Below are 20,884 nucleotides of genomic sequence, written 5' to 3' on the forward strand. Positions count from 1 at the left end.
AACACAAAAGGGGAAACACTAGTAGGCTACACACTCCTGACAGACAGCAGGAGCGTGTAAAGCCTGTGGCCCAGATGGCTGGGGTCAGAGGGGATCTGGAGGGAAGGAGAGCCTGGATGGCTGGGGTCAGAGGTGATCTGGAGGGCAGGTGATCCTGGATGGCTGGGGTCAGAGGTGATCCGGAGGGCAGGAGATCCTGGATGGCTGGGGTCAGAGGTGATCTGGAGGGCAGGAGATCCTGGATGGCTGGCATCCCAGTCCTGGTGATGCGTTGAGCGGATCTGACCACCCTCTACAGAGCTTTGCGGTTAAGGGCGGCGCAGCTGCCGTAACCAGGCTGTGATGCTGCCAGTCAGGATACTCTCGACGGAGCACCTGGCGAGGTCGCTGAGCATCCTGGAGTCCGTGCTGCCCCTCCTCAGCCTCCACAGGAAGAAGAGCCGCGGTCTCGCTGCCTTTGCGCTCACACCTATGTGGCGTGTCCAGCCCAGATCTTCTGAATCAGCTGATCTTCTCCACTGCTCTTTCCTCAATGTGGATGGGGTTGTGCCCCCCACCCCCCCCCCCGCCCTTCAGCCTCCTGTAGTCCATGGTCAGCTTCTTAGGAGGTGGTTGTGAACCTGTAGGTGGACTACTGTGGGTCTAGATTGATGGGCAGGGAGGATGTGATGTGTGGATCTGCTGAAAGCACTTCATAACAAAGCCCCATAAACTCCTCACAGCGTGTTTTAGTAGCCTGTTTGTAAATGAAGATGTAGGCTATGACGTACACCCCTCCAGACCCACCTCCACGCAACAAATCATATATTTGATTGGTTAGACATCCTGTCACTCGCCAGACTATTATTAGCAAACCCGACCAAATAATTGTCTACTTCTGCACGCGAAGAGAGAAGGAAGAGAGTCTTCGTATAACAATGGACTAGGCCTATGGTTCTTACCCTGGGTTCGATCGAACCCCAGGGGTTCATTGAGCCACTCTCAGGGGTTCGGCAGGACGTCAAGACACAAGCAGTATAGCCCGGTTCACACTAGCAATGTCGGGCCGTTTTTATACATACCTGGGCCATTCTACCGAATTCGTGTAATATGCAGTCCCTCAACAATAAAAACTATTTACAAAACAATTAGGTATCTAGGCATAGATATTTAATTAGAACATGTTATGGTCTATATAAACCCAATGCATTACATGAGATAGTGATAAGCTAAATGTATACAAAATCATCATTTATAGGGTACTTTCTATTGGGAAGTAGCTGTCCCCAACCCTGACATCTAAATTTCAATGCCTTTAAATAACACTTTTATTTTTTTTTAGATTTTTTTCAATTATTTAATTTCAAAGATCTTTATTATTGGGTTGAAACAGAACTTGGAATATTTAGAATTATTGTGGGTTTAATTTTTAAATCAATTTACTATACTCAAAAAATTATGTCCCTAGTTTTCATGTCACTACCGAAACACAAGAGTTTTAGTCCATTGGCTGAGCCTGTGTTTTAGCCACGACTCTGCATTTTTGACCATGCAGTGACACTGCATCTCTGTCCCACATGGTTGAATGGTAAGTAGCTAAATCCCATAGTTTTTATATAAATGTGTTCCAAAGTCTGAAAATCGACGTGTAACCTTAAGAATTGTCACTACCGAAACGCATGTTTTCTTCAATTAAGTAAACCTTTTGGGGTTTCATGGAAAATCTTATGTTTGTATATGTGTTCACCTCTTCAAAGATGTGTTTGAAAGCCGTGTGCTTGCTAGAATTCTTTATTTATGCTTAAAGTTAGCTAGAATTGTCACTACCGAAACAGTCACTACCGAAACATATGGTAGTGACCAGATGATTTGGGTAGTGACAAAATGAAATGGTAAGTAGTTCAATCCCATAATTTTTAAATAAATGTGTTGTGTGGACTAAAGGGCGGCCCAGAGCACCTTATTGATGATTTTGGGAGAAAAATTAACATCCATCCAACAGTGCAGTAACTACCGAAACAGTGCAGTCACTACCGAAACAGATAAATTGAACTTGAAAATTTGGTAAAAAAATCATTTCTATGGATTTCATTGTGAAAACCTTCAAAAAATATTTGTAAAAATACACTTTAGAAAAGGGAAGGAAACACAATCTGAACAGGTCAATAATAATACTTTTTTACTATAGTAAATGTGATGTTTCGGTAGTGACAATTTTTGGAAGAGGAAAAACATTCCGACACATTCTGAAAATACAATATAAAACTTGACTGTTCTTTTACTAGATATGTGTACTTTAGATATGGTACAATATACATACGGACAAAGTTTTGGGAATAAACCATAAAAAAATTCAAAATATATCCGACATGACTTTGCATCAATTCGGTAGAATGGCCCACCTACGTTTTGAAGAAATCACATTTTATTTTTCAAATTACGAAGGGTTCGGCGAATGCACTGATGAAGCTTGCAGGGTTCAGTACCTCCAAAAAGGTTAAGAACCACTGGACTAGGCCTTTAGCTCAGCAGGTGAGTAGAAGGGGGACACCAGTCTATGGGCTTTTATGAGAGGGCCCCACTTCCGAAGCTACCTCCGTCTGGCATTTTGTGATCGCCTTTGTCACCTATGCCACTGGCCGCCCCGGCAAACACGTTACACAAACACCAGAAAACGTTTTCGTTAGAATTCACACCTTTATTTTATTCAGAGAGCTCTGCTCACACCATCATGGACCTTCATGATCGTGACTGTGATCTGAAGGAAGGTAACTGACAAAGGACCTCACTTCCCTCTTTGTGTCTATATTCAGCATGGCTTGTCTGATGGTCGCTCACAAAAACAGGATGAGGATGTTAACAAGACTGTGAAGCTGCTAGGTTTCTACATCAGACGGTATCCTGAGATCTGTGCTTGGCAGCAGCCTAGCTGCATCATGCATGGGGAGTCATGGGGAGAGTCCTGCTCCAGACAGACACTGCCTTACGTCACTCTGGGCCAGGAACAAATGGTGTGTCCTCTATGTGTGTCTAATTTTGAAAACAATGAAATAAAAAGGGAGGATAAAGTCAACTGCTGGAAACTTGACATCTTGATGACCTTGACATGCTGCCTGGGGTGCCTCACTTATCTGATATCTGTTCCTTCACGTGTCGTGGCACTCTTATCTCTCAGGGAGGGAAAGTGTGTGTGTGTGTGTGTGTGTGTGTGTGTGTGTGTGTGTGTGTGTGTGTGTGTGTGTGTGTGTGTGTGTGTGTGTGTGTGTGTGTGTGTGAGTGTGTTTGTGTGTGTGTGTGTGTGTGTGTGTGTGTGTGTGTGTAAAAGTGTGTGTGTGTTTGTGTGTATGAGTGTGTGTGTGCGTGTGTGTGTGTGTGTGTGTGTGTGTATGTGTGTGTGTGTGTGTGTGTGTGTGTGTGCGTGTAAAAGTGTGTGTGTGTGTGTGTGTGTTTGTGTGTGTGTGTGTATGTGCGTAAAAGTGTGAGTGTGTGTGTGTGTGTGTGTGTGTGTGTGTGTGTGCGTGAACAGGGTGCTATAGGGGATTTGCTGGTGGTCATGTGATGCAACTCAGCAGTCTGCATTTCACTGTTAAGGGATGGCATGTGTGCAGGTCATAAGTTCACCTTGCCATTTAGTGTAGTAAAGCATGTCAAGATAACATACTCCACATAATGCCTTTAAGGCCTTACATGTGCATATGAACATTAAGTCAGTAGGTTGTAAGGAGACTGCAGCAGATGCTACATACATGATTAAGTATACTTCAGATTAGTATAAACATGAGAAGTGTAATTGATGTTGCAGCCGTAAGGAGCCGTCTTTACTGTCTCTTTTACGAGGCTGTGGATCAATGGAAGTAGGACACCAACTCGAGCGTAGTCGTAAAATAACTTTATTTAAAACCTCCTCATTCCCAAACAAGCAGACAGCATGACGTACTCATTACATAAGCCGAAATTCATGATTGGGCACAAACTAAGACGTTATGACGAACACACAGCTTCAAACGATCTTGTCCTAGACGTTCTGCACAGACTTCTGGTCCCACAAGTCTACATGAACCTCAGAGGCTCAAACCTAACGTCTCAAGGACCGGGAGTCCAGTTGAGATTATCAAGTTTATCTTTTTGGCAGGTTTAACTCTACCTTCACTTTAATGCAGTGCAGGATGGATGGATTGACCTTCACAAGGAACCAATTCAAAACACATTCACTTTCGCTTAAAAAAAAATAAAAAATAAAAATAGGAATCATGAAAAACAAAGAAATGCCACAAATGTGTTACTATGAACTGTCTCTGTATTTGGAAGCTTCTAATGTCTGTGCTAGTCTCTAGCATCAATACAATTCATAAAAACAAACAAGAAAGGGATTTGGAGATTGGAGGCATGAAGATTTAGACATGATGAAACACAGTACCAATTGGTGAGAGGATTCTATACACCATAAGGTTGTGTGTGTTTGTGTGTGTGTGTGTGCATATGGGTGCGTGTGTGCCAAATGGGGATTTTTGCAAGTTTGCTTGGCCAAAACGCCAGAGGTTCGCTAAGCTCTGGTGATCCTGAGGCGGGCAGTCAGAGATTACAAACTGGAACCACGGGGGCAGGATCACCCTTCCCCTCCCCCCCCCCCCTCGTCCTCCCCTGCAGATGGCCGGGCAAGCAGCCTCTGCCAGGAGGGCTGGTACTACAAGCAGACATGGCTGTCCTCTCGTATTGTGCTGAGCAAAAACATTCATGCCTCAGTGTGCTTAGTAATTTAGTTTTTCTGCTTCATCGCATCTTCACACTTGTCTTCTTCATCTCTTTACTTGTTTGCTTTTACGTACGTACATACAACTACAAAGGGTCTAAATATCCACAAAACGGACAGTAATAATATTTTTTTTTTTTAAAGAGAGAGGACTAATAAAAGACTTTTAAAATATTGGCACCAAAAAACAGAATCCCAGTAAACCTGCCACAGTGGGCCGTGAGGAATGCGTCGAGGGAATCAAAATGGCGTCCTTCAGAGCACTCGGCCAGGCCACACCACAGCCTGGACCAGACATAGACGTGGAAGAAGTAATGCCTTGGTCACGTTTGGTCTCCAGGTCACTTGATAGCGTGATCCATGACTGAGGAGGGCAGGTCACCTGGGTGGTGAAGGTGGCAGGGCTTAGGGGATTACTGGTGGATGGAAGCACTGGGGGGCACAGAGAGGTTTCCTGCGCCCCGTGTGGCTCTCTTGGCAGGGGGCACACCAGCGCAGCTCGCTGTGGAGGGTGGAGGGCGGATAAATGGTCGGGTTTAGAATGCAGGGGGTCGAATGGAGGACGGCCCTTGGTTGGGGGAGGGAGGGCGGTAGACCGGCTCACTTGAAGGATGCGCGGACCTTGCGCCCCTTCAGTGGCTGCGGGGGGCGGTAGTTGTCCTGCATGCAGCAAGGCGCCTCGCCGTCCCCAGAGAATAGCAGGCTGCGGAATTTCGCCATCTGTACAGAGAGCGAGAGAGAAGAGAAGAAGAGAAGAAGAGAAGAAGAGAAGAGGAGGAGGTGGACGTAAAAAGTGAATGGTGGAAAAAGACAGAGAAGAAAAAACTGTTCATCACCTGTCTATTCCTTTCACTCATCTGCTTGTTCCTTCTGTCAAGATGCACAACAGGAGGGCCATCAGCCTGGCTGCCTGCTGAATCCGTTTCTAAGTATATGGCATAGCTGACCTCAGCCAAAACTACAAAATGGAGGACAGACAGACAGACTGACTCTGTGTCCTTCCCGTGTCACTCAGCCTGCAGCATGGCAGCACGCCACTGTGGGAGAGGAAATTAAAAATGGCCACCGGGAGTTTGAGTACACACGGCTCTTGGCTTACCCCCTGAGTTGAACTCATGAAATAAACATTTGTCTGGGGGGTGTTAATTTTCACATGGGTACAAGATAGCCACCGGGTCAGGGAGGGGAGAGAGGAGGGAGAGAGGGAGAGAGAGAGAGAAAGGGAGCTGCAGACAGAAACAGAGACAGAGACAGTCGGACAGAAAGAAAGAGAGAGAGACAGAGACAGAGAGAGACAGAGACAGAGACAGAGACAGAGACAGAGACAGAGAGAGACAGAGACAGAGACAGAGACAGAGACAGAGACAGAGACAGAGACAGAGACAGAGACAGAGAGAGACAGAGACAGAGACAGAGACAGAGACAGAGACAGAGACAGAGACAGAGACAGAGACAGACTAGCTACCCCAGTGTTGTATCTGTAGTGTCGGGCTGCAGGGACAGAACTCAGACTGGTCCGAAGGTGAAAGAGGGCCCTCAGGCATAATTACATCTCTCCTAAATCTTTCGCCTACCTAAACCTCAACTGGACTGCATTTAGAGGCACTAAATATAGACAGGCATTCTCACTGGCTATGGAAATACAGAAAATGAGAAGCCATGGATATTTTAAGCCACATGAATACACTATCAGCCAGGCTCATTTTCCAATCCAAACATATACATATTCCTGCTGGTAAGAAGTTTAGAAATATTCTTCTGGACAGAAAATATTTTCATGGTTCTTTTTTTCCAACCAGAAACCACAGAGACACCATCCAGAAACCACGAACCACAGAAATGTTCTCTGAACTAATTATTTATGCGAGAATTTGCAAAAAAACTGTACTCTACTCTTTCACTCTACCTGAGCAGGGCTGACACTGATTGACTCCTTGCAGACAATCCAGGTGACGCTCTCGAGCAGAGGAGGTGTGGTCAGGGAGCCATCGTATGTCCAATAGTCCAGACACCCTGGGAGGAGTGTGGACGGGTCATAGTTTGCGAGGGAATTCTGGGTGCTCTGCAGGAAAAGACAGAGGAAACGGAGGTAAGATCCATGTACTGTAGGGACCAGAGGTGGGGGGAGCAAGCAAACGCTGTGCCCAAGTAAAAGTATTGTTACTTTATAATAATGACTCAAGTAGAAGTAAAAGTTCCCATCAAAATAATGACCTGCGTAAGAATATAAAACTGTATCTCATAAATAGCTACTGAAATAACGAGTTTCTATACGTTATAGTGATCTGTCATTTTGGCTCTAAGCCAGCTCTTGGATGGTGGAAATTGAAGATCTGAAGATAACGCTCCAAGTCCTTACTGGTACGCACAGTACCATAACTAGGGGCGATATCTTCAGACGCCAGAGGCAAGCGGCCTGAACATTTCCCACCATCCAAGAGCAAAATCACAATCACACAATCACAAAATCACAGAACAGGCTTGAGGCAAGTTATTTGGTGTTCCAGCTGTCCCTGTGTTCCAAAAGCACTCTACCACAACGTTATAGGCCCTACCAAGAAGTGGTTCAATGAATAATGTTAACTTTAATAACAGTATTCTAATGCCATCATTAAGTTTGTATAAACAGCGGACTGTGGTTAACTTGAATGCTTTAACAGCAACTTAAGGGTCAGGGTTCATCTGATCAGGGCAGTCATAGTCGGTCTTACCTTGGCTTTGATGCCATCAAAAGCATCAAGAAGCTTCTGGAGCTGAGGATTGTCTGCACCAATCTGAACAGAAAAAAAAAAATCAAACGTTTAACTCACAGAACACAGAACACAGAACACAGAAACCAGAACACAGAACACAGAACACAGAACACAGAACACAGAACATAATGGGCTAGTGGTACTGCAGTGCAAATGTGATATTGATGAGGATGGTTTCACTGGTACCAACCTCCAGGAAAACTCCGACCACAGCGAGCCCGTCCCCCTGGCTGGCAGCATCTCCAAAGCTGGGATATTTGGTGTTCCAGTGCACCAGATGCAGCTGAAGCCAGAGCAGAGGGCAACAAGTTCATGCACAGCACCTCTCACGTCTTTCAATACATATTTGCCAATAGTCAGATTTAACTACCACAAAAAATGTAACTAGTCACAGTGTGTGGGGATACACCACAATACATCACACAACAGGCATAGCAAAGATAAATACTTGTATTTGTTTTCAACAGAGAGCAAGACAAATGTAACATTTTCAAGTCTGTAAGTTATTTACCATAACGCTTAGAAATGTGTTAAGGGAGAGACCATGCTAATTCAGAGATGAAGGTATTTGAGATTTCAGAAGTATCTGTGCCGTACCTCAGCTGGGTACTTGGTTCCAGCCACAGTGTGCTCGGAGCCCTTGTCGTCACTGGCCCCCCAGTGGAAGTGGAACTGCTTCAGCCTGTAGGTGCCAGAGATCGGGCCCCCGGTCAGAGCTGTCCATGCAGCGAGCGGGAGAGAGAAAAAAAGGAAAAACATCAGAACACACATCAGTGACACACACACACACACACACACACACACACACACACACACACACACACACACACACACACACACACATACATCAATGACGCCGCTCAGAACCCCTCTGACTCACGGCATTTTGTTCCAGTTCTCATTTTACAAAAAATACCACACACACACACACACACACACACACACACACACACACACACACACACACACACACACACACACACACACACACACACACACACAAACATACAAACACACACACACACACACACACACACACACACACACACACACACATACACAAACATACAAACACACACACGCAGTCACACAGACTCATACATGCAAAGGGACACAGGAGCATGCTCTGATGTAACAGTTGCACAATTAAACACAACGAAACCTCTCTCATATGCTCTATTATATTTTTAGCCTTTTGGTCCTGTTAACACTCCTAATGCCAAAGGAAGTTTTGGGGGGGTTTAGTAAGTGGAGAGGAGGTCAAATTGCCTTTTCACCGAGTCTTGCTACAACAGAAAAATGATTCACCCCCCAAGCCCTGACACAGCATTAGGCAAGAGCGGAGATTATGTGTGTAACAGTGTTCTGCTGAATTTCTCGTACGACTGTTCCCACACTCATACGCATGCAGACACACAAGCCCCCTCTCTCCCCCCACCCAACCCCTTGCTTCTTTACGTCCGAGGTGTACACAGCCCCTGTTACGTAATGACTAACCGCATGAGGGTCAGCCAGATAAAGTGCAGGAGTGAAGATTGCATATGCCTTCTTAATCATTACAAAGAATTGTAACCGCAACATAGTATAATATGTTTTCACATTATTTCCTACTGATATGATATACGAATCAGTGTTTAGATAAGCATTTTTACTTCTCTTGAAAAAAAAAAAACAAAGACATATTATATTGCCAGCTCTCTCTACATATACATTTGTGTGTGTGTGTGTGTGTGTGTGTGTGTGTGTGTGTGTGTGTGTGTGTGTGTGTGTGTGTGTGTGTGTGTGTGTGTGTGTGTGTTTGTTTGTTTAGGGAAGGCTGCAAAATTCCTTTACTCAATAATAAACTAGTACAAACTGTACATTTGTAATTTTGAGATAAACCATAGAACAGAACCAGTGTATTCAACATCGTGTTAATGACTAATGTGTTTCTTTTTGATTATCAAACAAAGTAGTAAAGTGTTGTGGGTAAATTAATGTTTAACTCATGCCCTCAACCCACATGCCCAAATCCTGACCTTCGAGTTTTACGCAGTCACAGTTAAGGCTTGCAGGTCAGTGTTTGTCGGCAGTTCAAATGAAATCCTTTTAACAATCACTTGTTTGTGGCTCGAGCTTTTAGAGAAGACATTAGCTTATTTTAAAGTAGTTGCTTATTACAAATTGTTCGACTCCTTACAGCTATCCGGTGCTTAAATCTGGTGAAATTGAGACGTAGCTCTGCTGCACCAGTTTTTCGACGTTTTCTCCTTGATTCAAGCTGCACTCGCTTTGGGGTAACATCGCATGCCAAATGAATAAATGGCAATTGAAAAATAGATTTGAATACAATGATTCTACTGATTTTTTTTGCAAACAACCTTGCATATCTGTGAACAGCTGTTGCCATGGTGCATTACGGGTGTGAAAGGAAGGAAATAGAAAGATTTATCACAAACTTGAGCTATCGGTGTCGTCGGTGAAGGTGACTTGAACAGAATGTCCATTGTTGAGGATGTCGATGGAGGTGGAGGGATCGTACTTCAGTGTGAGCGCCTTCAGTGCTGCGTCGAACGCAGTCTCTCCAGGTACAATATCAATGGGAGACTGACGTGGTCCATTTGCAATTGGGAAGTTTTCACCCCATTTGTCGGGTCCTGCAATAGGAAAAGGGATTAATTGGACATCTATTCTGTGTTGCCAATTGATTGTCTTTAAAGCTTACTATTTAAAAAGATAGACTAAATAGAGGACATTTTAAATAGAATATGGCGATGCAATGTCACAGGTCTTCTTACGATGTTAAAATAACACGTAGGACTGCAGACAACTGGAAAACCTTACTAGAATGATGTATTCAGTTATGACCATAGGTTTTCCATTCATTCTAACATAAGCTGTAGGCTACCCTGTGAGATACCGTTAAGTGCCAGTGAAGCCACACCGCATCTCACCGTTGGTTGCTGCGTATCCCCATCCGTGAGACATGATTACCAATTGAGAGTGAGTGTTTTAAGCTGTAATCTCCTGAATTGCTTCAGCCTTGAGAACGCACTGACAGACTCCGTAAATAGATTGGTGCGCCTGGTTTATATAGGGTCCAGCTGGATGGTATGTGTCTCACGCTGAGGGGGTTTGGCCACATGATCTCCACAGCGCAAATGAATGTGAGAGGCAGGAGGAGTTTCAAGAGATCGATGCTCTTTCTCTCTCTCCCTCTCTTTCTCTCTTACGCAAACAAACAAACAAACACACACACACACACACACACACACACACACACACACACACAGCGAGAGAGAGAGCGAGAGAGAGACAGCGTGCTTGTCTCTCTCTTCTTAACTTTACTATTACTTCTTTAATTCTCACACGTCAGTAATTTAATATTTTCGATAAAATAGGTGGAAAATATAAAAATGCCATGGCAATACAGAAGCGCTCAAAACTGCCATGACAGATCCAGGACCCCAGAGGGTTTATTTAACTGACTGACTTCCATCTCTGGTCACTGGGCAGACTGTCATTTCATCTGCATTATCACTGACATGCCACCACTCACTGCTTTTCACTCCAGCTGAGACGTGCAACACGAGTCGAGGGTACTGTGGACACAGGTGCTGAACTGCTGTGCAGAATCCCCTTACATCCGCCGCCTCTCGCACTCTCATACACCAGAGGAAAATGCATTATGCTCCACGCCGAAAATCCGACATGCAACACAGCTGCCTGTACAATACTTTTGTATAATATGATTTGACTATAAAGGGTTAAACAAAATGCTTTGACTTATATTAGTCATTTCCACCTCTTAATCATCGTGTCTTGGTGGATTTTGTCATTGCAATACCAACGCGTCCTCGCCATGTAGGCTACTCTGCGCTCAACAGATGGCAAACTTGAGGAACTTTGAAACTTATGTATGGTTTCCCTGTAACCTGTGTTTTTTCATCAATGTCAAATAGCCATCTGACAAATGCGTTTGTCCTTAGTCAATTGCGTTTTTGTTTTTTTACTGAACGTACGTGCACTGTGATGCTCGATTGCCACCTGGTGGACAGTTAAAATTGGACCGTCTTGAACTCAAAGGTAGTCTCAACGGCTTTCAATTTGCTGACAAGGGCGTATTGCAGTTTTATTCAGTCGCTTTGGTACAATTCTCAGATCAGAATTGAAATTCTTAAACCTACCTGTTCAACCTCCACATCAGCTAGTCACTTGTGCACATGATAACAGCAATTTCTCATTATTTTAAACAAATTGCAAAAGCTATGGTCTATCAAATGAGCCGGTCTTATTGTTTGCAGTAACCTACATCAGTGGTGTAGTCCAGGGTATACGCAGGTATACGGAGTATACCCACTTATTTTTCTGTCAGCATTGAGTATACCCACTTCTCAAAACAGGGCGTTTATCCTGTGCTGTATGGGCTGCTTAAAAAAAATTAAGAGTATACCCACTTCTCCAAGGACCACTACACCACTGACCTACATTATCAATTGCATGTCATGCTGATCAAAATGTGTCATGCATGATTCTCTACTGAATGGTGATATCTCCTAAAACATCTAAGCATCTACTCACTGTGTAAGTCAGTAAACCATTTATCATTGTTTGTCAAGCACATATTTCATCACTTTTATTACCTCCGCCAAGGAGGTTATGTTTTTGCCCCTGTATGTTTGTTTGTTAGCAGGATTACGCAGAATCGCATGGACCGATTTCCATCAAACTTTGTGGGGAGATTGGTTAATATAATGGCAATCATTGATTAGATTTTCAGATATCAAGGTCAAAGGTCAAGTTCACAAGGTGGAGGTTTGCATTCTCTGAATGCTCCCATTCTTGTTGACACTTTATTTGTACTTGTCTTTCAAACCTTGATGGTTTACATATGATGGTAAGGCTAGATTCAATACATCCAAATGCAGGAAAGGTGTCTTAAAGGCTATGGGTCAGTGATCTAGAGTAGATATGCCTGGTCAGCATGAGGGAAATTCACAGTAACAAAATGTGTCACTATGTCAGGAAACTAGGTTCAGTTGAGTTGAGTTGAGTTGAGTCATATTTTCAACACTGGGCTGAAGTGTTACCCATTTGGGAATCATCTACAGTGCTCTCCGGCCTTAAAGTGAGAAAGGTTTTGTAAAGGCCAGCATGCCAATTTACCACATGTAGTCATTTGGGTAAATGAAAACTTTTGCCACAAACGCCATCTGGGAATGGTTTCATGGCCTCAAAATATGTCAATTACTGTCAGTTCCATTAAATGTTTTCTTCATTGCAAAGCAGAGTTTTTTTAAAGTTTTTTTTAATAGAGGTGAAAAATCTATGATCATCAGTTTTGTGAATGGGTAGAGTAAAATGATTTGGTTCACAAATGTTTGTGGAATACAAGACATTTTCCCTTTTGTTTCTCACATTGTTTTCTCAGGTTGTAAATTAGGGTGCTCACCAGTGTCGTTTAGGGTTTCTACATCCATCTACTACATTCGTACAGTATACAACCATTTAGAAACCTGTTGTTGCACTTACTGACGTTGATAACATTCAACTTATACACCATAGTAGTCAGTTGGAGACAAGATATAATGTTCAGTGATTTTAGCTAAAGAGATAGTTAAATGAAAATGTGAAAACCAGGACAAGGAAACTCTTCCGGGGTTCACTCTTACTTTGAATGTAAAATGAAGGTACAGTATATGAAAGTCATGGCCCAGTACAGATACACTGATACAGACATATGGTGGAACACTACCTGCAAATGTCAGTACTTTGGAGTTACATGGAGGCCGGACAGATGTACGATGTTTTACGTAAGACACTGTGGTCCACTGTAAATGAGAAAGGAATTCTTTATAGCTAAAATTAGGTGGTCTAACTATTTATTAGGCTTGGATTTAGCTGAACAGATAACTAATCTAGCAAATTTGTAGATCTATGCTGACTTTTAACACATTTGTGACTTTTATTACATTGAAGAATTTTATATCTACAGAGGCTGTGGCTTTCAACATGTGTATACTGCCATCTGCTGGGCAGAGTGGTACATGTTCGGGGTAAGACACCATAGTGTTGATCGTGTCCAGTGCAATGAGATGTGTTGCTTGGACAGAGATGTTATAAAGAGCTTTGATCTGAATATAACATTTATTAAAAGCATCGATGTGGAACAATCTGATTATACTATCATCACTATCGACAGCTCAATGATACTTTGATATTCAATGATATTCATATTTTAAGTTATTCAATTAAATATTTCATGGATCTGATACTTAAAATTTCATATTTTAAGTTATTTGATTAAATATTTCATGGATCTGAGGGGCAAAAACTTTTAATAAACAAATAATATTTCTTTCTACAAAATGTAAACTTAAGAAAATGCAGTTAGTGTGATTTTTTTTCTTTTCTCAGTCACTTTGGTATCTTTGGCAGATACCTCCACATCATCTAGTAATTTGTACACAATCATAGCAGCATATTTATGTAGGGGTATGTAGAATCATCTGCTGTTTAGTCTTATCTCCTTAAACAATACAGGAAGCTATTCATTGTGTAAGTCATGGCATGCAAATTGGTGCAATCTGTTATTATGGGTCAACCACATGCTTCATAAGTTTCAGTGGAATGTTTGCTAAATTACTTGTCATTCAAACCTTGATTTGTTTTGCATGTGATTGATGAAGACTGATTCAACGTGTTAAAAGGCAAGCAATCAGTGAATTGTAGTGAATCCTGAGTGGATGTGCCAGGCCAGCACGAGGGGAGATCCAGTGTCAGTGCGGCACCACATCAGACAACCATGTTGTTGGTCATAAAGTTTGGAAACACCTTACATTTTTTTGAGAAGTGTTTTCTTTTCTTTTATTATTTTCTACATTGAAGATTAATACTGAAGACATTTAGACTACGCCAGAACACATATGAAATGATGTACTAAACAAAAAAAAGTGTTATATACCATGAAAATAATAAAAGTAAAGAATTTCCACCGTTGGGCATTTACAGGGCATTCAATCCCACCTCTCATGAGTGAATTCTGCCCATAAATGACACTCCATCTCCCCAACTATACACACACACACACACACACACACACACACACACACACACACACACACACACACACACACACACACACACACACACACACACACACACACACACACACACACACACACACACACACACACACACACACACACACACACACACACATCCTCTGGATTAGGTCATTTGGGTAAATATTGTCAATGTAAATATTCTCCACAAAATCAACATTAGGGAATGGTGTGTTTGACTCTGATTACTGTTATATCTATGTTCCCCACTATATTGTTACCATAGCCTTCTGTGAGGCGCATTGTGCTACCTCCTGGTATGAAATGCGCCGTATAAATAAAGTTTGATTTGATAGCCCACTCATGTTTTCACTGTAACGGATCAGTTCAGTAGAGTGTTTCTCTTATAATACACAGTACATCACCATGCAAACAAGGTCCCATAGGGAACATAACGCTAATGCACTTTATACAGAGATATTCCTTTTAGCTCCACGTTTTTCATAATCTCTGACCATGATGTCCTTCCTACTGGCAGACACAGTCTGTCTGTTCCCCACCCACTCTTTCACTGTGAGTGTGGTCTTTCCGAGCCCCGGCGAATCCGCTCCAGCCTATGGTCCAGATATGGCAGTGACAGGACCATCTTGACCAATAACACGACAGCAGGAAGGAGGGAGGCCAGGATAAAGGATGGTGGGGTGTACCATATGTAATGCTTTGGCTCCACCCACTTACGCCAACCAAAGACCAGCGCGTGAGTCGTGCACAGCAGCAGAGCCAGATATCCCAGAGTTCTCTGCATAGCAAACACAAAATTGTGGAAAGATGGCTGACATTCTAAAGCATCAGAGTAAAAATACAAACATTTCTTCTACTTAATTTGCCCTTTGTTACCTGGATGCACTGGAACTCTCTCCAGTTGAAAGACTCACTGACAGACGGTAAGGAGGACACAGCAATTACTGCCAGGACTCCAAATCCCAGAATTCCAAGAGAGATATAGATCTCCATCCTCCAAACATCATCCTCCACCCATGCATCCTCCTTATTCTGCTGTACCTGTGGGAACAATCAATGCCATCTGTGACTTCATTGATGTCATGGGTTCGGGCATTTTATATGAAGCCTATTTGGACATATGCATGTATGTAATTTAGTTATTTATAAGACATTTACCCAGTAGCTCAGTGCATACAGGTGAGAGCACCCAAATAAACACAAATTGTATGTATCCTAGGCTAACTCGTTTACATTGGTGGATACCACAAAACAGTAACTGGGTGTACAGTATACCTGACCTTCAAATAAGTAAGAAGATATGCCTAAGATTTTACATTGTGGGGTCAGGCCGAATATTATATTCCTATTCTTCAGCTTCCAAGGGACTAAGCCCACCATCTTACTCTCTAGAGGTTTACGTGCTCACCTGCTGGTAGGCCCAGTTGAGCAGCTTGTACCTGTAGGAGCGCCTCATGGGGTAGCTGAGGCTGTAGATGGCATGGAGAGCGGCCAGCAGGAACGACAGGAGACCCAGCTGCTTCCTCACAGACATCCACTCCTCCAGCCAACCGGGGAAACGGCTGTACTTAGTGCCTGGGCAACAAGGGTGAGGGAAATGATTGTACTTGGTGCCTGGGCAACAAGGGTGAGGGAAATGATTGTACTTGGTGCCTGGGCAACAAGGGTGAGGGAAATGATTGTACTTGGTGCCTGGGCAACAAGGGTGAGGGAAATGATTGTACTTGGTGCCTGGGCAACAAGGGTGAGGGAAATGATTGTACTTGGTGCCTGGGCAACAAGGGTGAGGGAAATGATTGTACTTGGTGCCTGGGCAACAAGGGTGAGGGAAATGATTGTACTTGGTGCCTGGGCAACAAGGGTGAGGGAAATGATTGTACTTGGTGCCTGGGCAACAAGGGTGAGGGAAATGATTGTACTTGGTGCCTAGGCAACAAGGGTGAGGGAAATGATTGTACTTGGTGCCTGGGCAACAAGGGTGAGGGAAATGACTGCACTTAGTGCCTGCGCCATGAGGGTGTGCCGATGATGAGTCACCGTTTCGCCGCTGATGACATCTTACACACTAGAAACAAGTCAAGGAGAGCTCATCCGTTTGTTCTTTAGATTCACCGTTTTCTATTTGAACAATTCAACTTTATTTGGACATTTATTGATGTGCACTAAGCTTGTTAAATACATAAAAAGCGAAAAACAATAAGGGTGAGATTTTGACGTTTTAGAATTAAAAAATTAAACGTTCTGACACACAGCAATTCTGGCCAGTGAGCATCGACTTCCTTTTAACACTGACTGGTGAGGTGGCTTGTCACACCTCTTTCCCAAAGTAACAAACTCACAGAGCTCTAATCAGCCATGGATGTCTCACACTTAAGTTCACTGAAGTTTACTGGTTATCGCCTACTGAAAATATTCACAATGGATCAACACATAAAAATACAAATTAAAAATGTATTAAAAATGTATGTAAAATACTGAAGGTACATGACCTCAGTCGTGTCATTTCCAAGTAGCCGTCAGACTTTGCCAGCAGCACAGCTTATGCTTGTTGTACTGGGGTTAAGGTGTGGGAGTGGGGTGAGCAATATGTGGTAAATATTGCACCACACTCTCAGTTTAGAGCGTGAACACTATCCAGTCTGCTGAGACGGAACTTTTTTTTCTTCCGCATTTGCGTCTTGGCAGACGTGCGCGGGCCTCCCCTCCCCTCCCTGTGACGGTGCTGACAATGCGCCTGTTGGTGCGGCCACAGCGGCATGAAGAGAATGCGAAGCCTAAATTTACACTTGGAGCTGGAGTTTAATTGCTACCTAGAAAAGAGCCTGTGTGTAGAGACAGGATAAAGGTCAGAACTGGAGGATTCAGACTTATTTGCTTTACTTCAATGTGCAGATGACACAACATGGGCCCCTCAATATAGGTTATATTGCGTAAGATGAGACTTATATGAGGGATACAATTTGGAGCTAACAGTATCATGTATACTCTCCATTTGGTTTAATTTGCTTTGAGTATAAGTCTATTCAATAAATATGAACGGAAAAAACACGTTTTTGAGCCAACTATTACTTGGCATTCTCACTGTACCACTGAACTGACGAAATGATTGCTTTAAGCCGTGAAGCTCTCTTATGGTATTTCTGGAACTTAAATCTTTTGTGTTTGAACACAATGAGGGAGTCTTTTTTTTCTAAAATGTGTATGACGCAAAATAAGTGCAGAAAAACAAACAGGCATTCAAACTACACTGAAATGATTCTTTAAGTATATGTGCCAAACCACTCACTATGTGTGTGTGTGTGTGTATGTGTATGTGTGTGTGTGTGTGTGTGTGTGTGTGTGTGTGTGTGTGTGTGTGTGTGTGTGTGTGTGTGTGTGTGTGTGTGTGTGTGTGTGTGTATAGTTGGGGAGAGGGAGTGTCATTTATGGGCAGAGGTGTGATGTACAGAAGACGGAGGGAAGCAATTGACCTCATCTTTCTTCCTTCCTCCACATACAACAGCTTGCAGTGTTCAACGCTGCCCTTACCATATGATCACACACTGCATTGCCCCTCCACAACCTCTCAACGCTGCCCTCGCCTTACCATATCACAGCATTGCCCCTTCACAACCTCTTAACCTACCCCTCTAGAAACTCGAAACTTACCCCTCCCTCCAGAACCTCTAAACGTCCCCCTCTAGAAACTCTTAACTTACCCCTCCAGAACTCTAAACGTTCCCCTCCACAACCTCTTAACTTACCCCTCCAGAACCTCTCAACGCTGCCCTCACCTTACCTTATGTTCACTCACAGCATTGCCCCTCCAGAACCCCTAAACTTACCCCTCCAGAACCCCTAAACGTACCCCTCTAGAACCTCTAAACGTACCCCTCTAGAACCTCTAAACCTAAACTCACCTCTGTGCAGTTGCAAGATGGCCGCCAGCACCCCGGGCAGATAGACGGTGGCCAGCAGGGTGATGGAGGACCAAGGCAGCACTTTGTTCATCACCAGGATGGGAATCTTGTAGGAGTAATTCCGGCTCAGAGAGACCAGCGGCTGCAGGACGTCCCTCAGCAGTGTGTAGAGGAATGTGGACGTCATCAGGAAGGCCGTGAGTTTGAGTGGCAGGTGCCACTGCGGGAACAGAGGCAGCTCCTGGAGTCGTAGGTCAGCAGGGAGCTCGAACTCCTCCACGGGGTACGGGGACAGCAGAGGGGGCGGCCATGTTTCTTTCAACATTTGGGCCTTCTGTCCAAACACCGAAGAGAGAGAGAGAGAGACAGAGAGAGAGAGAGAGAGACAGAGAGAGAGAGAGCGAGACAGAGAGAGAGAGAGAGAGAGAGAGAGAGAGAGAGACAGAGAGAGAGAGAGAGAGAGAGAGCGAGACAGAGAGAGAGAGAGAGAGAGAGAGAGAGAGAGAGAGAGAGCGAGACAGAGAGAGAGAGAGAGAGAGAGAGAGAGACAGAGAGAGAGAGAGACAGAGAGAGAGAGAGAGAGAGCGCGAGACAGAGAGAGAGAGAAAGAGAGAGAGAGAGACAGAGATGAAAATGGCTAAGCCTGACTGAGGTATTCTTTGTTGTGTAGTCAGACAGGTAAGGCATTCAGGCATCGCATAACACCATAATAAGTTTCCAAGTAACAATTCATACACAGCATTTCGACTTGCAATATTTGCTACGATAACAACTGTAGCTACTTCTAGGTCCTCTGTAAAAAAAAAAAAAAAAAACAAGAAAAAGCGCATTGTTCACTTTCCACAAATGCCCTTGAGGACACAGATATTATGCAGTGAGATAATTATACACACAATTGAGTATTTACCTAAGACACATATTGACACAGCACTTTAATATCTGTTTTGTGTTGCTGTTGTTGTTTTGACTTGAGAGAAGTACATGTGGAATTCATAGAGAATACATCAGGCTCTTACTTCTGTGGTTTGTGTAGATTCTACACCATTTCCAATCTCTGAAAGTTCAAGGCAGTCTCCAACATTTCCCGTCACTGTTGAATCTGTTTGTATTTTCTCCATTTCCTCTGATGCTCGGGACAGCACATGCTGAGAAAATGTACAGCAGTTAGCATTAGAAGGCAAAATGAACAGCACATAGTTGGCACGAAAGTAACATGACATGTCAAAGTACAAAAGGCATAGCCAAGGAATGTTTCTAAAGGATTAACTGAGGATTAATCCCAGTCACAATGGCTAGAGCATCGTAAACCTACATGAAAGGAACGCGAGGGGGTAAAGGGGTAGGGTGAGCTGTGTTCTCATGACTTTGTTATTACTATTCTGACATTACTCTCTTAATTCACGAACAACTGCGTAAAACATGTGATTCGCGTTACTTGCTATAACTTGCTATTAATATACGAATGTGCTCATGATTAGACCATGAGATGTTCATTCACATTTTCAAAATGACAGTAACAGTAGGCTACAGTAATCTGTATCCATTCATAACGATTAATTTACACGTCGTCTAATTCCTATCAGTCTGTTTTCAACGATGGTAACGAGTACCTAATCGCATACAAGGTTCTAAAAAAATCACGACATGAGTGGTAGGCTGCTGTAGTAAGAGTTGTGATTTGGACCTTTAACTTATACTACAATTTCTACTGTAAGAGTCAACCTGACCTGATGAAATCATGTCACCTTACCATTCGCTGTCCCATGAACTACAGGATTTGGACGAACATAATACTGTATTTCTATCCAACGTCCAGCATTCTGCCCGAGAGAAGTCAGATCGCCGGTCGTACACGTTGCTCTCGAGTTAACAACCTCTAACCAAAATTGGTGTCAAGAGTCAGGCTCATGTCGTAGCTGTCTCTCTCCGCCCTAATGTTGTCATCAACCCACCATGGCCACTCCCGTCACTCAGCGTGATGCTTTGTAGTTTCTGTGAATTCCACATTAACACAGTGTGACATTGAGTAGGTCTAACTTTCCCCATAACTCCATGATATACGAGTCATTATAGCCTTGGTAGCTAAAACGTGAAATTAACATGAATTGTAATTAGCTTGGAATGTGTGGACTACATTATTAAACCAACATATTTTAATGGGCTCAGTCAGTTTTTGAAAGACTTGTCAGAACTTTGCAAAGACTTACAGTTACATTAGACATTGCATTAATACTTAAGGTAGCACTGTTCAAATGGCTTGGTTGGATGGATTCATGATGGTAATTTCATGTTGTAAGTGTTTTATAAATATTCAGGAGCGGCCAGTTCTATAATGAAAAGATCATCCAGTACCTTCTGAACATGTCCAACCAGAAGTCTGTCCAAAAACCTGCCTCTAGAGGTCCCTCTGGGGCAAGTTAGACTGTGTTTTTCCCAATT

General features: G+C 43.3%; 2 protein-coding genes across 2 annotated transcripts; both read right to left on the reverse strand.

Annotated features, from left to right (window-relative positions):
* Positions 1-3,853: 3,853 nt before the first annotated feature.
* LOC308378389 (carbonic anhydrase 1-like) lies at positions 3,854-10,523 on the reverse strand. The gene is made up of 7 exons (XM_080855287.1): positions 10,416-10,523; positions 9,921-10,118; positions 8,080-8,198; positions 7,673-7,765; positions 7,441-7,503; positions 6,636-6,791; positions 3,854-5,449 (listed from the first exon to the last, which is right to left on the reverse strand). Exons 1-7 carry the CDS (start codon positions 10,447-10,449, stop codon positions 5,330-5,332), a joined length of 783 nt encoding a protein of 260 aa, XP_080711413.1. The 5' UTR covers positions 10,450-10,523; the 3' UTR covers positions 3,854-5,329.
* A 4,570-nt stretch (positions 10,524-15,093) lies between these two features.
* LOC308378232 (STEAP family member 1B-like) lies at positions 15,094-20,276 on the reverse strand (the record flags this gene model as incomplete). Its single annotated transcript, XM_080855092.1, has 6 exons — positions 20,196-20,276; positions 19,462-19,590; positions 18,446-18,779; positions 15,955-16,121; positions 15,423-15,587; positions 15,094-15,324 (listed from the first exon to the last, which is right to left on the reverse strand). The coding sequence occupies exons 1-6, from the start codon at positions 20,208-20,210 to the stop codon at positions 15,094-15,096; spliced, it is 1,041 nt and encodes a 346-aa protein (XP_080711218.1). The 5' UTR covers positions 20,211-20,276.
* Between the last annotated feature and the right edge of the window lie 608 nt (positions 20,277-20,884).

The sequence above is a fragment of the Sprattus sprattus genome, assembly GCF_963457725.1.
Source record: "Sprattus sprattus genome assembly, chromosome: 17".
NCBI classification, from domain to species: Eukaryota; Metazoa; Chordata; class Actinopteri; order Clupeiformes; family Clupeidae; genus Sprattus; species Sprattus sprattus.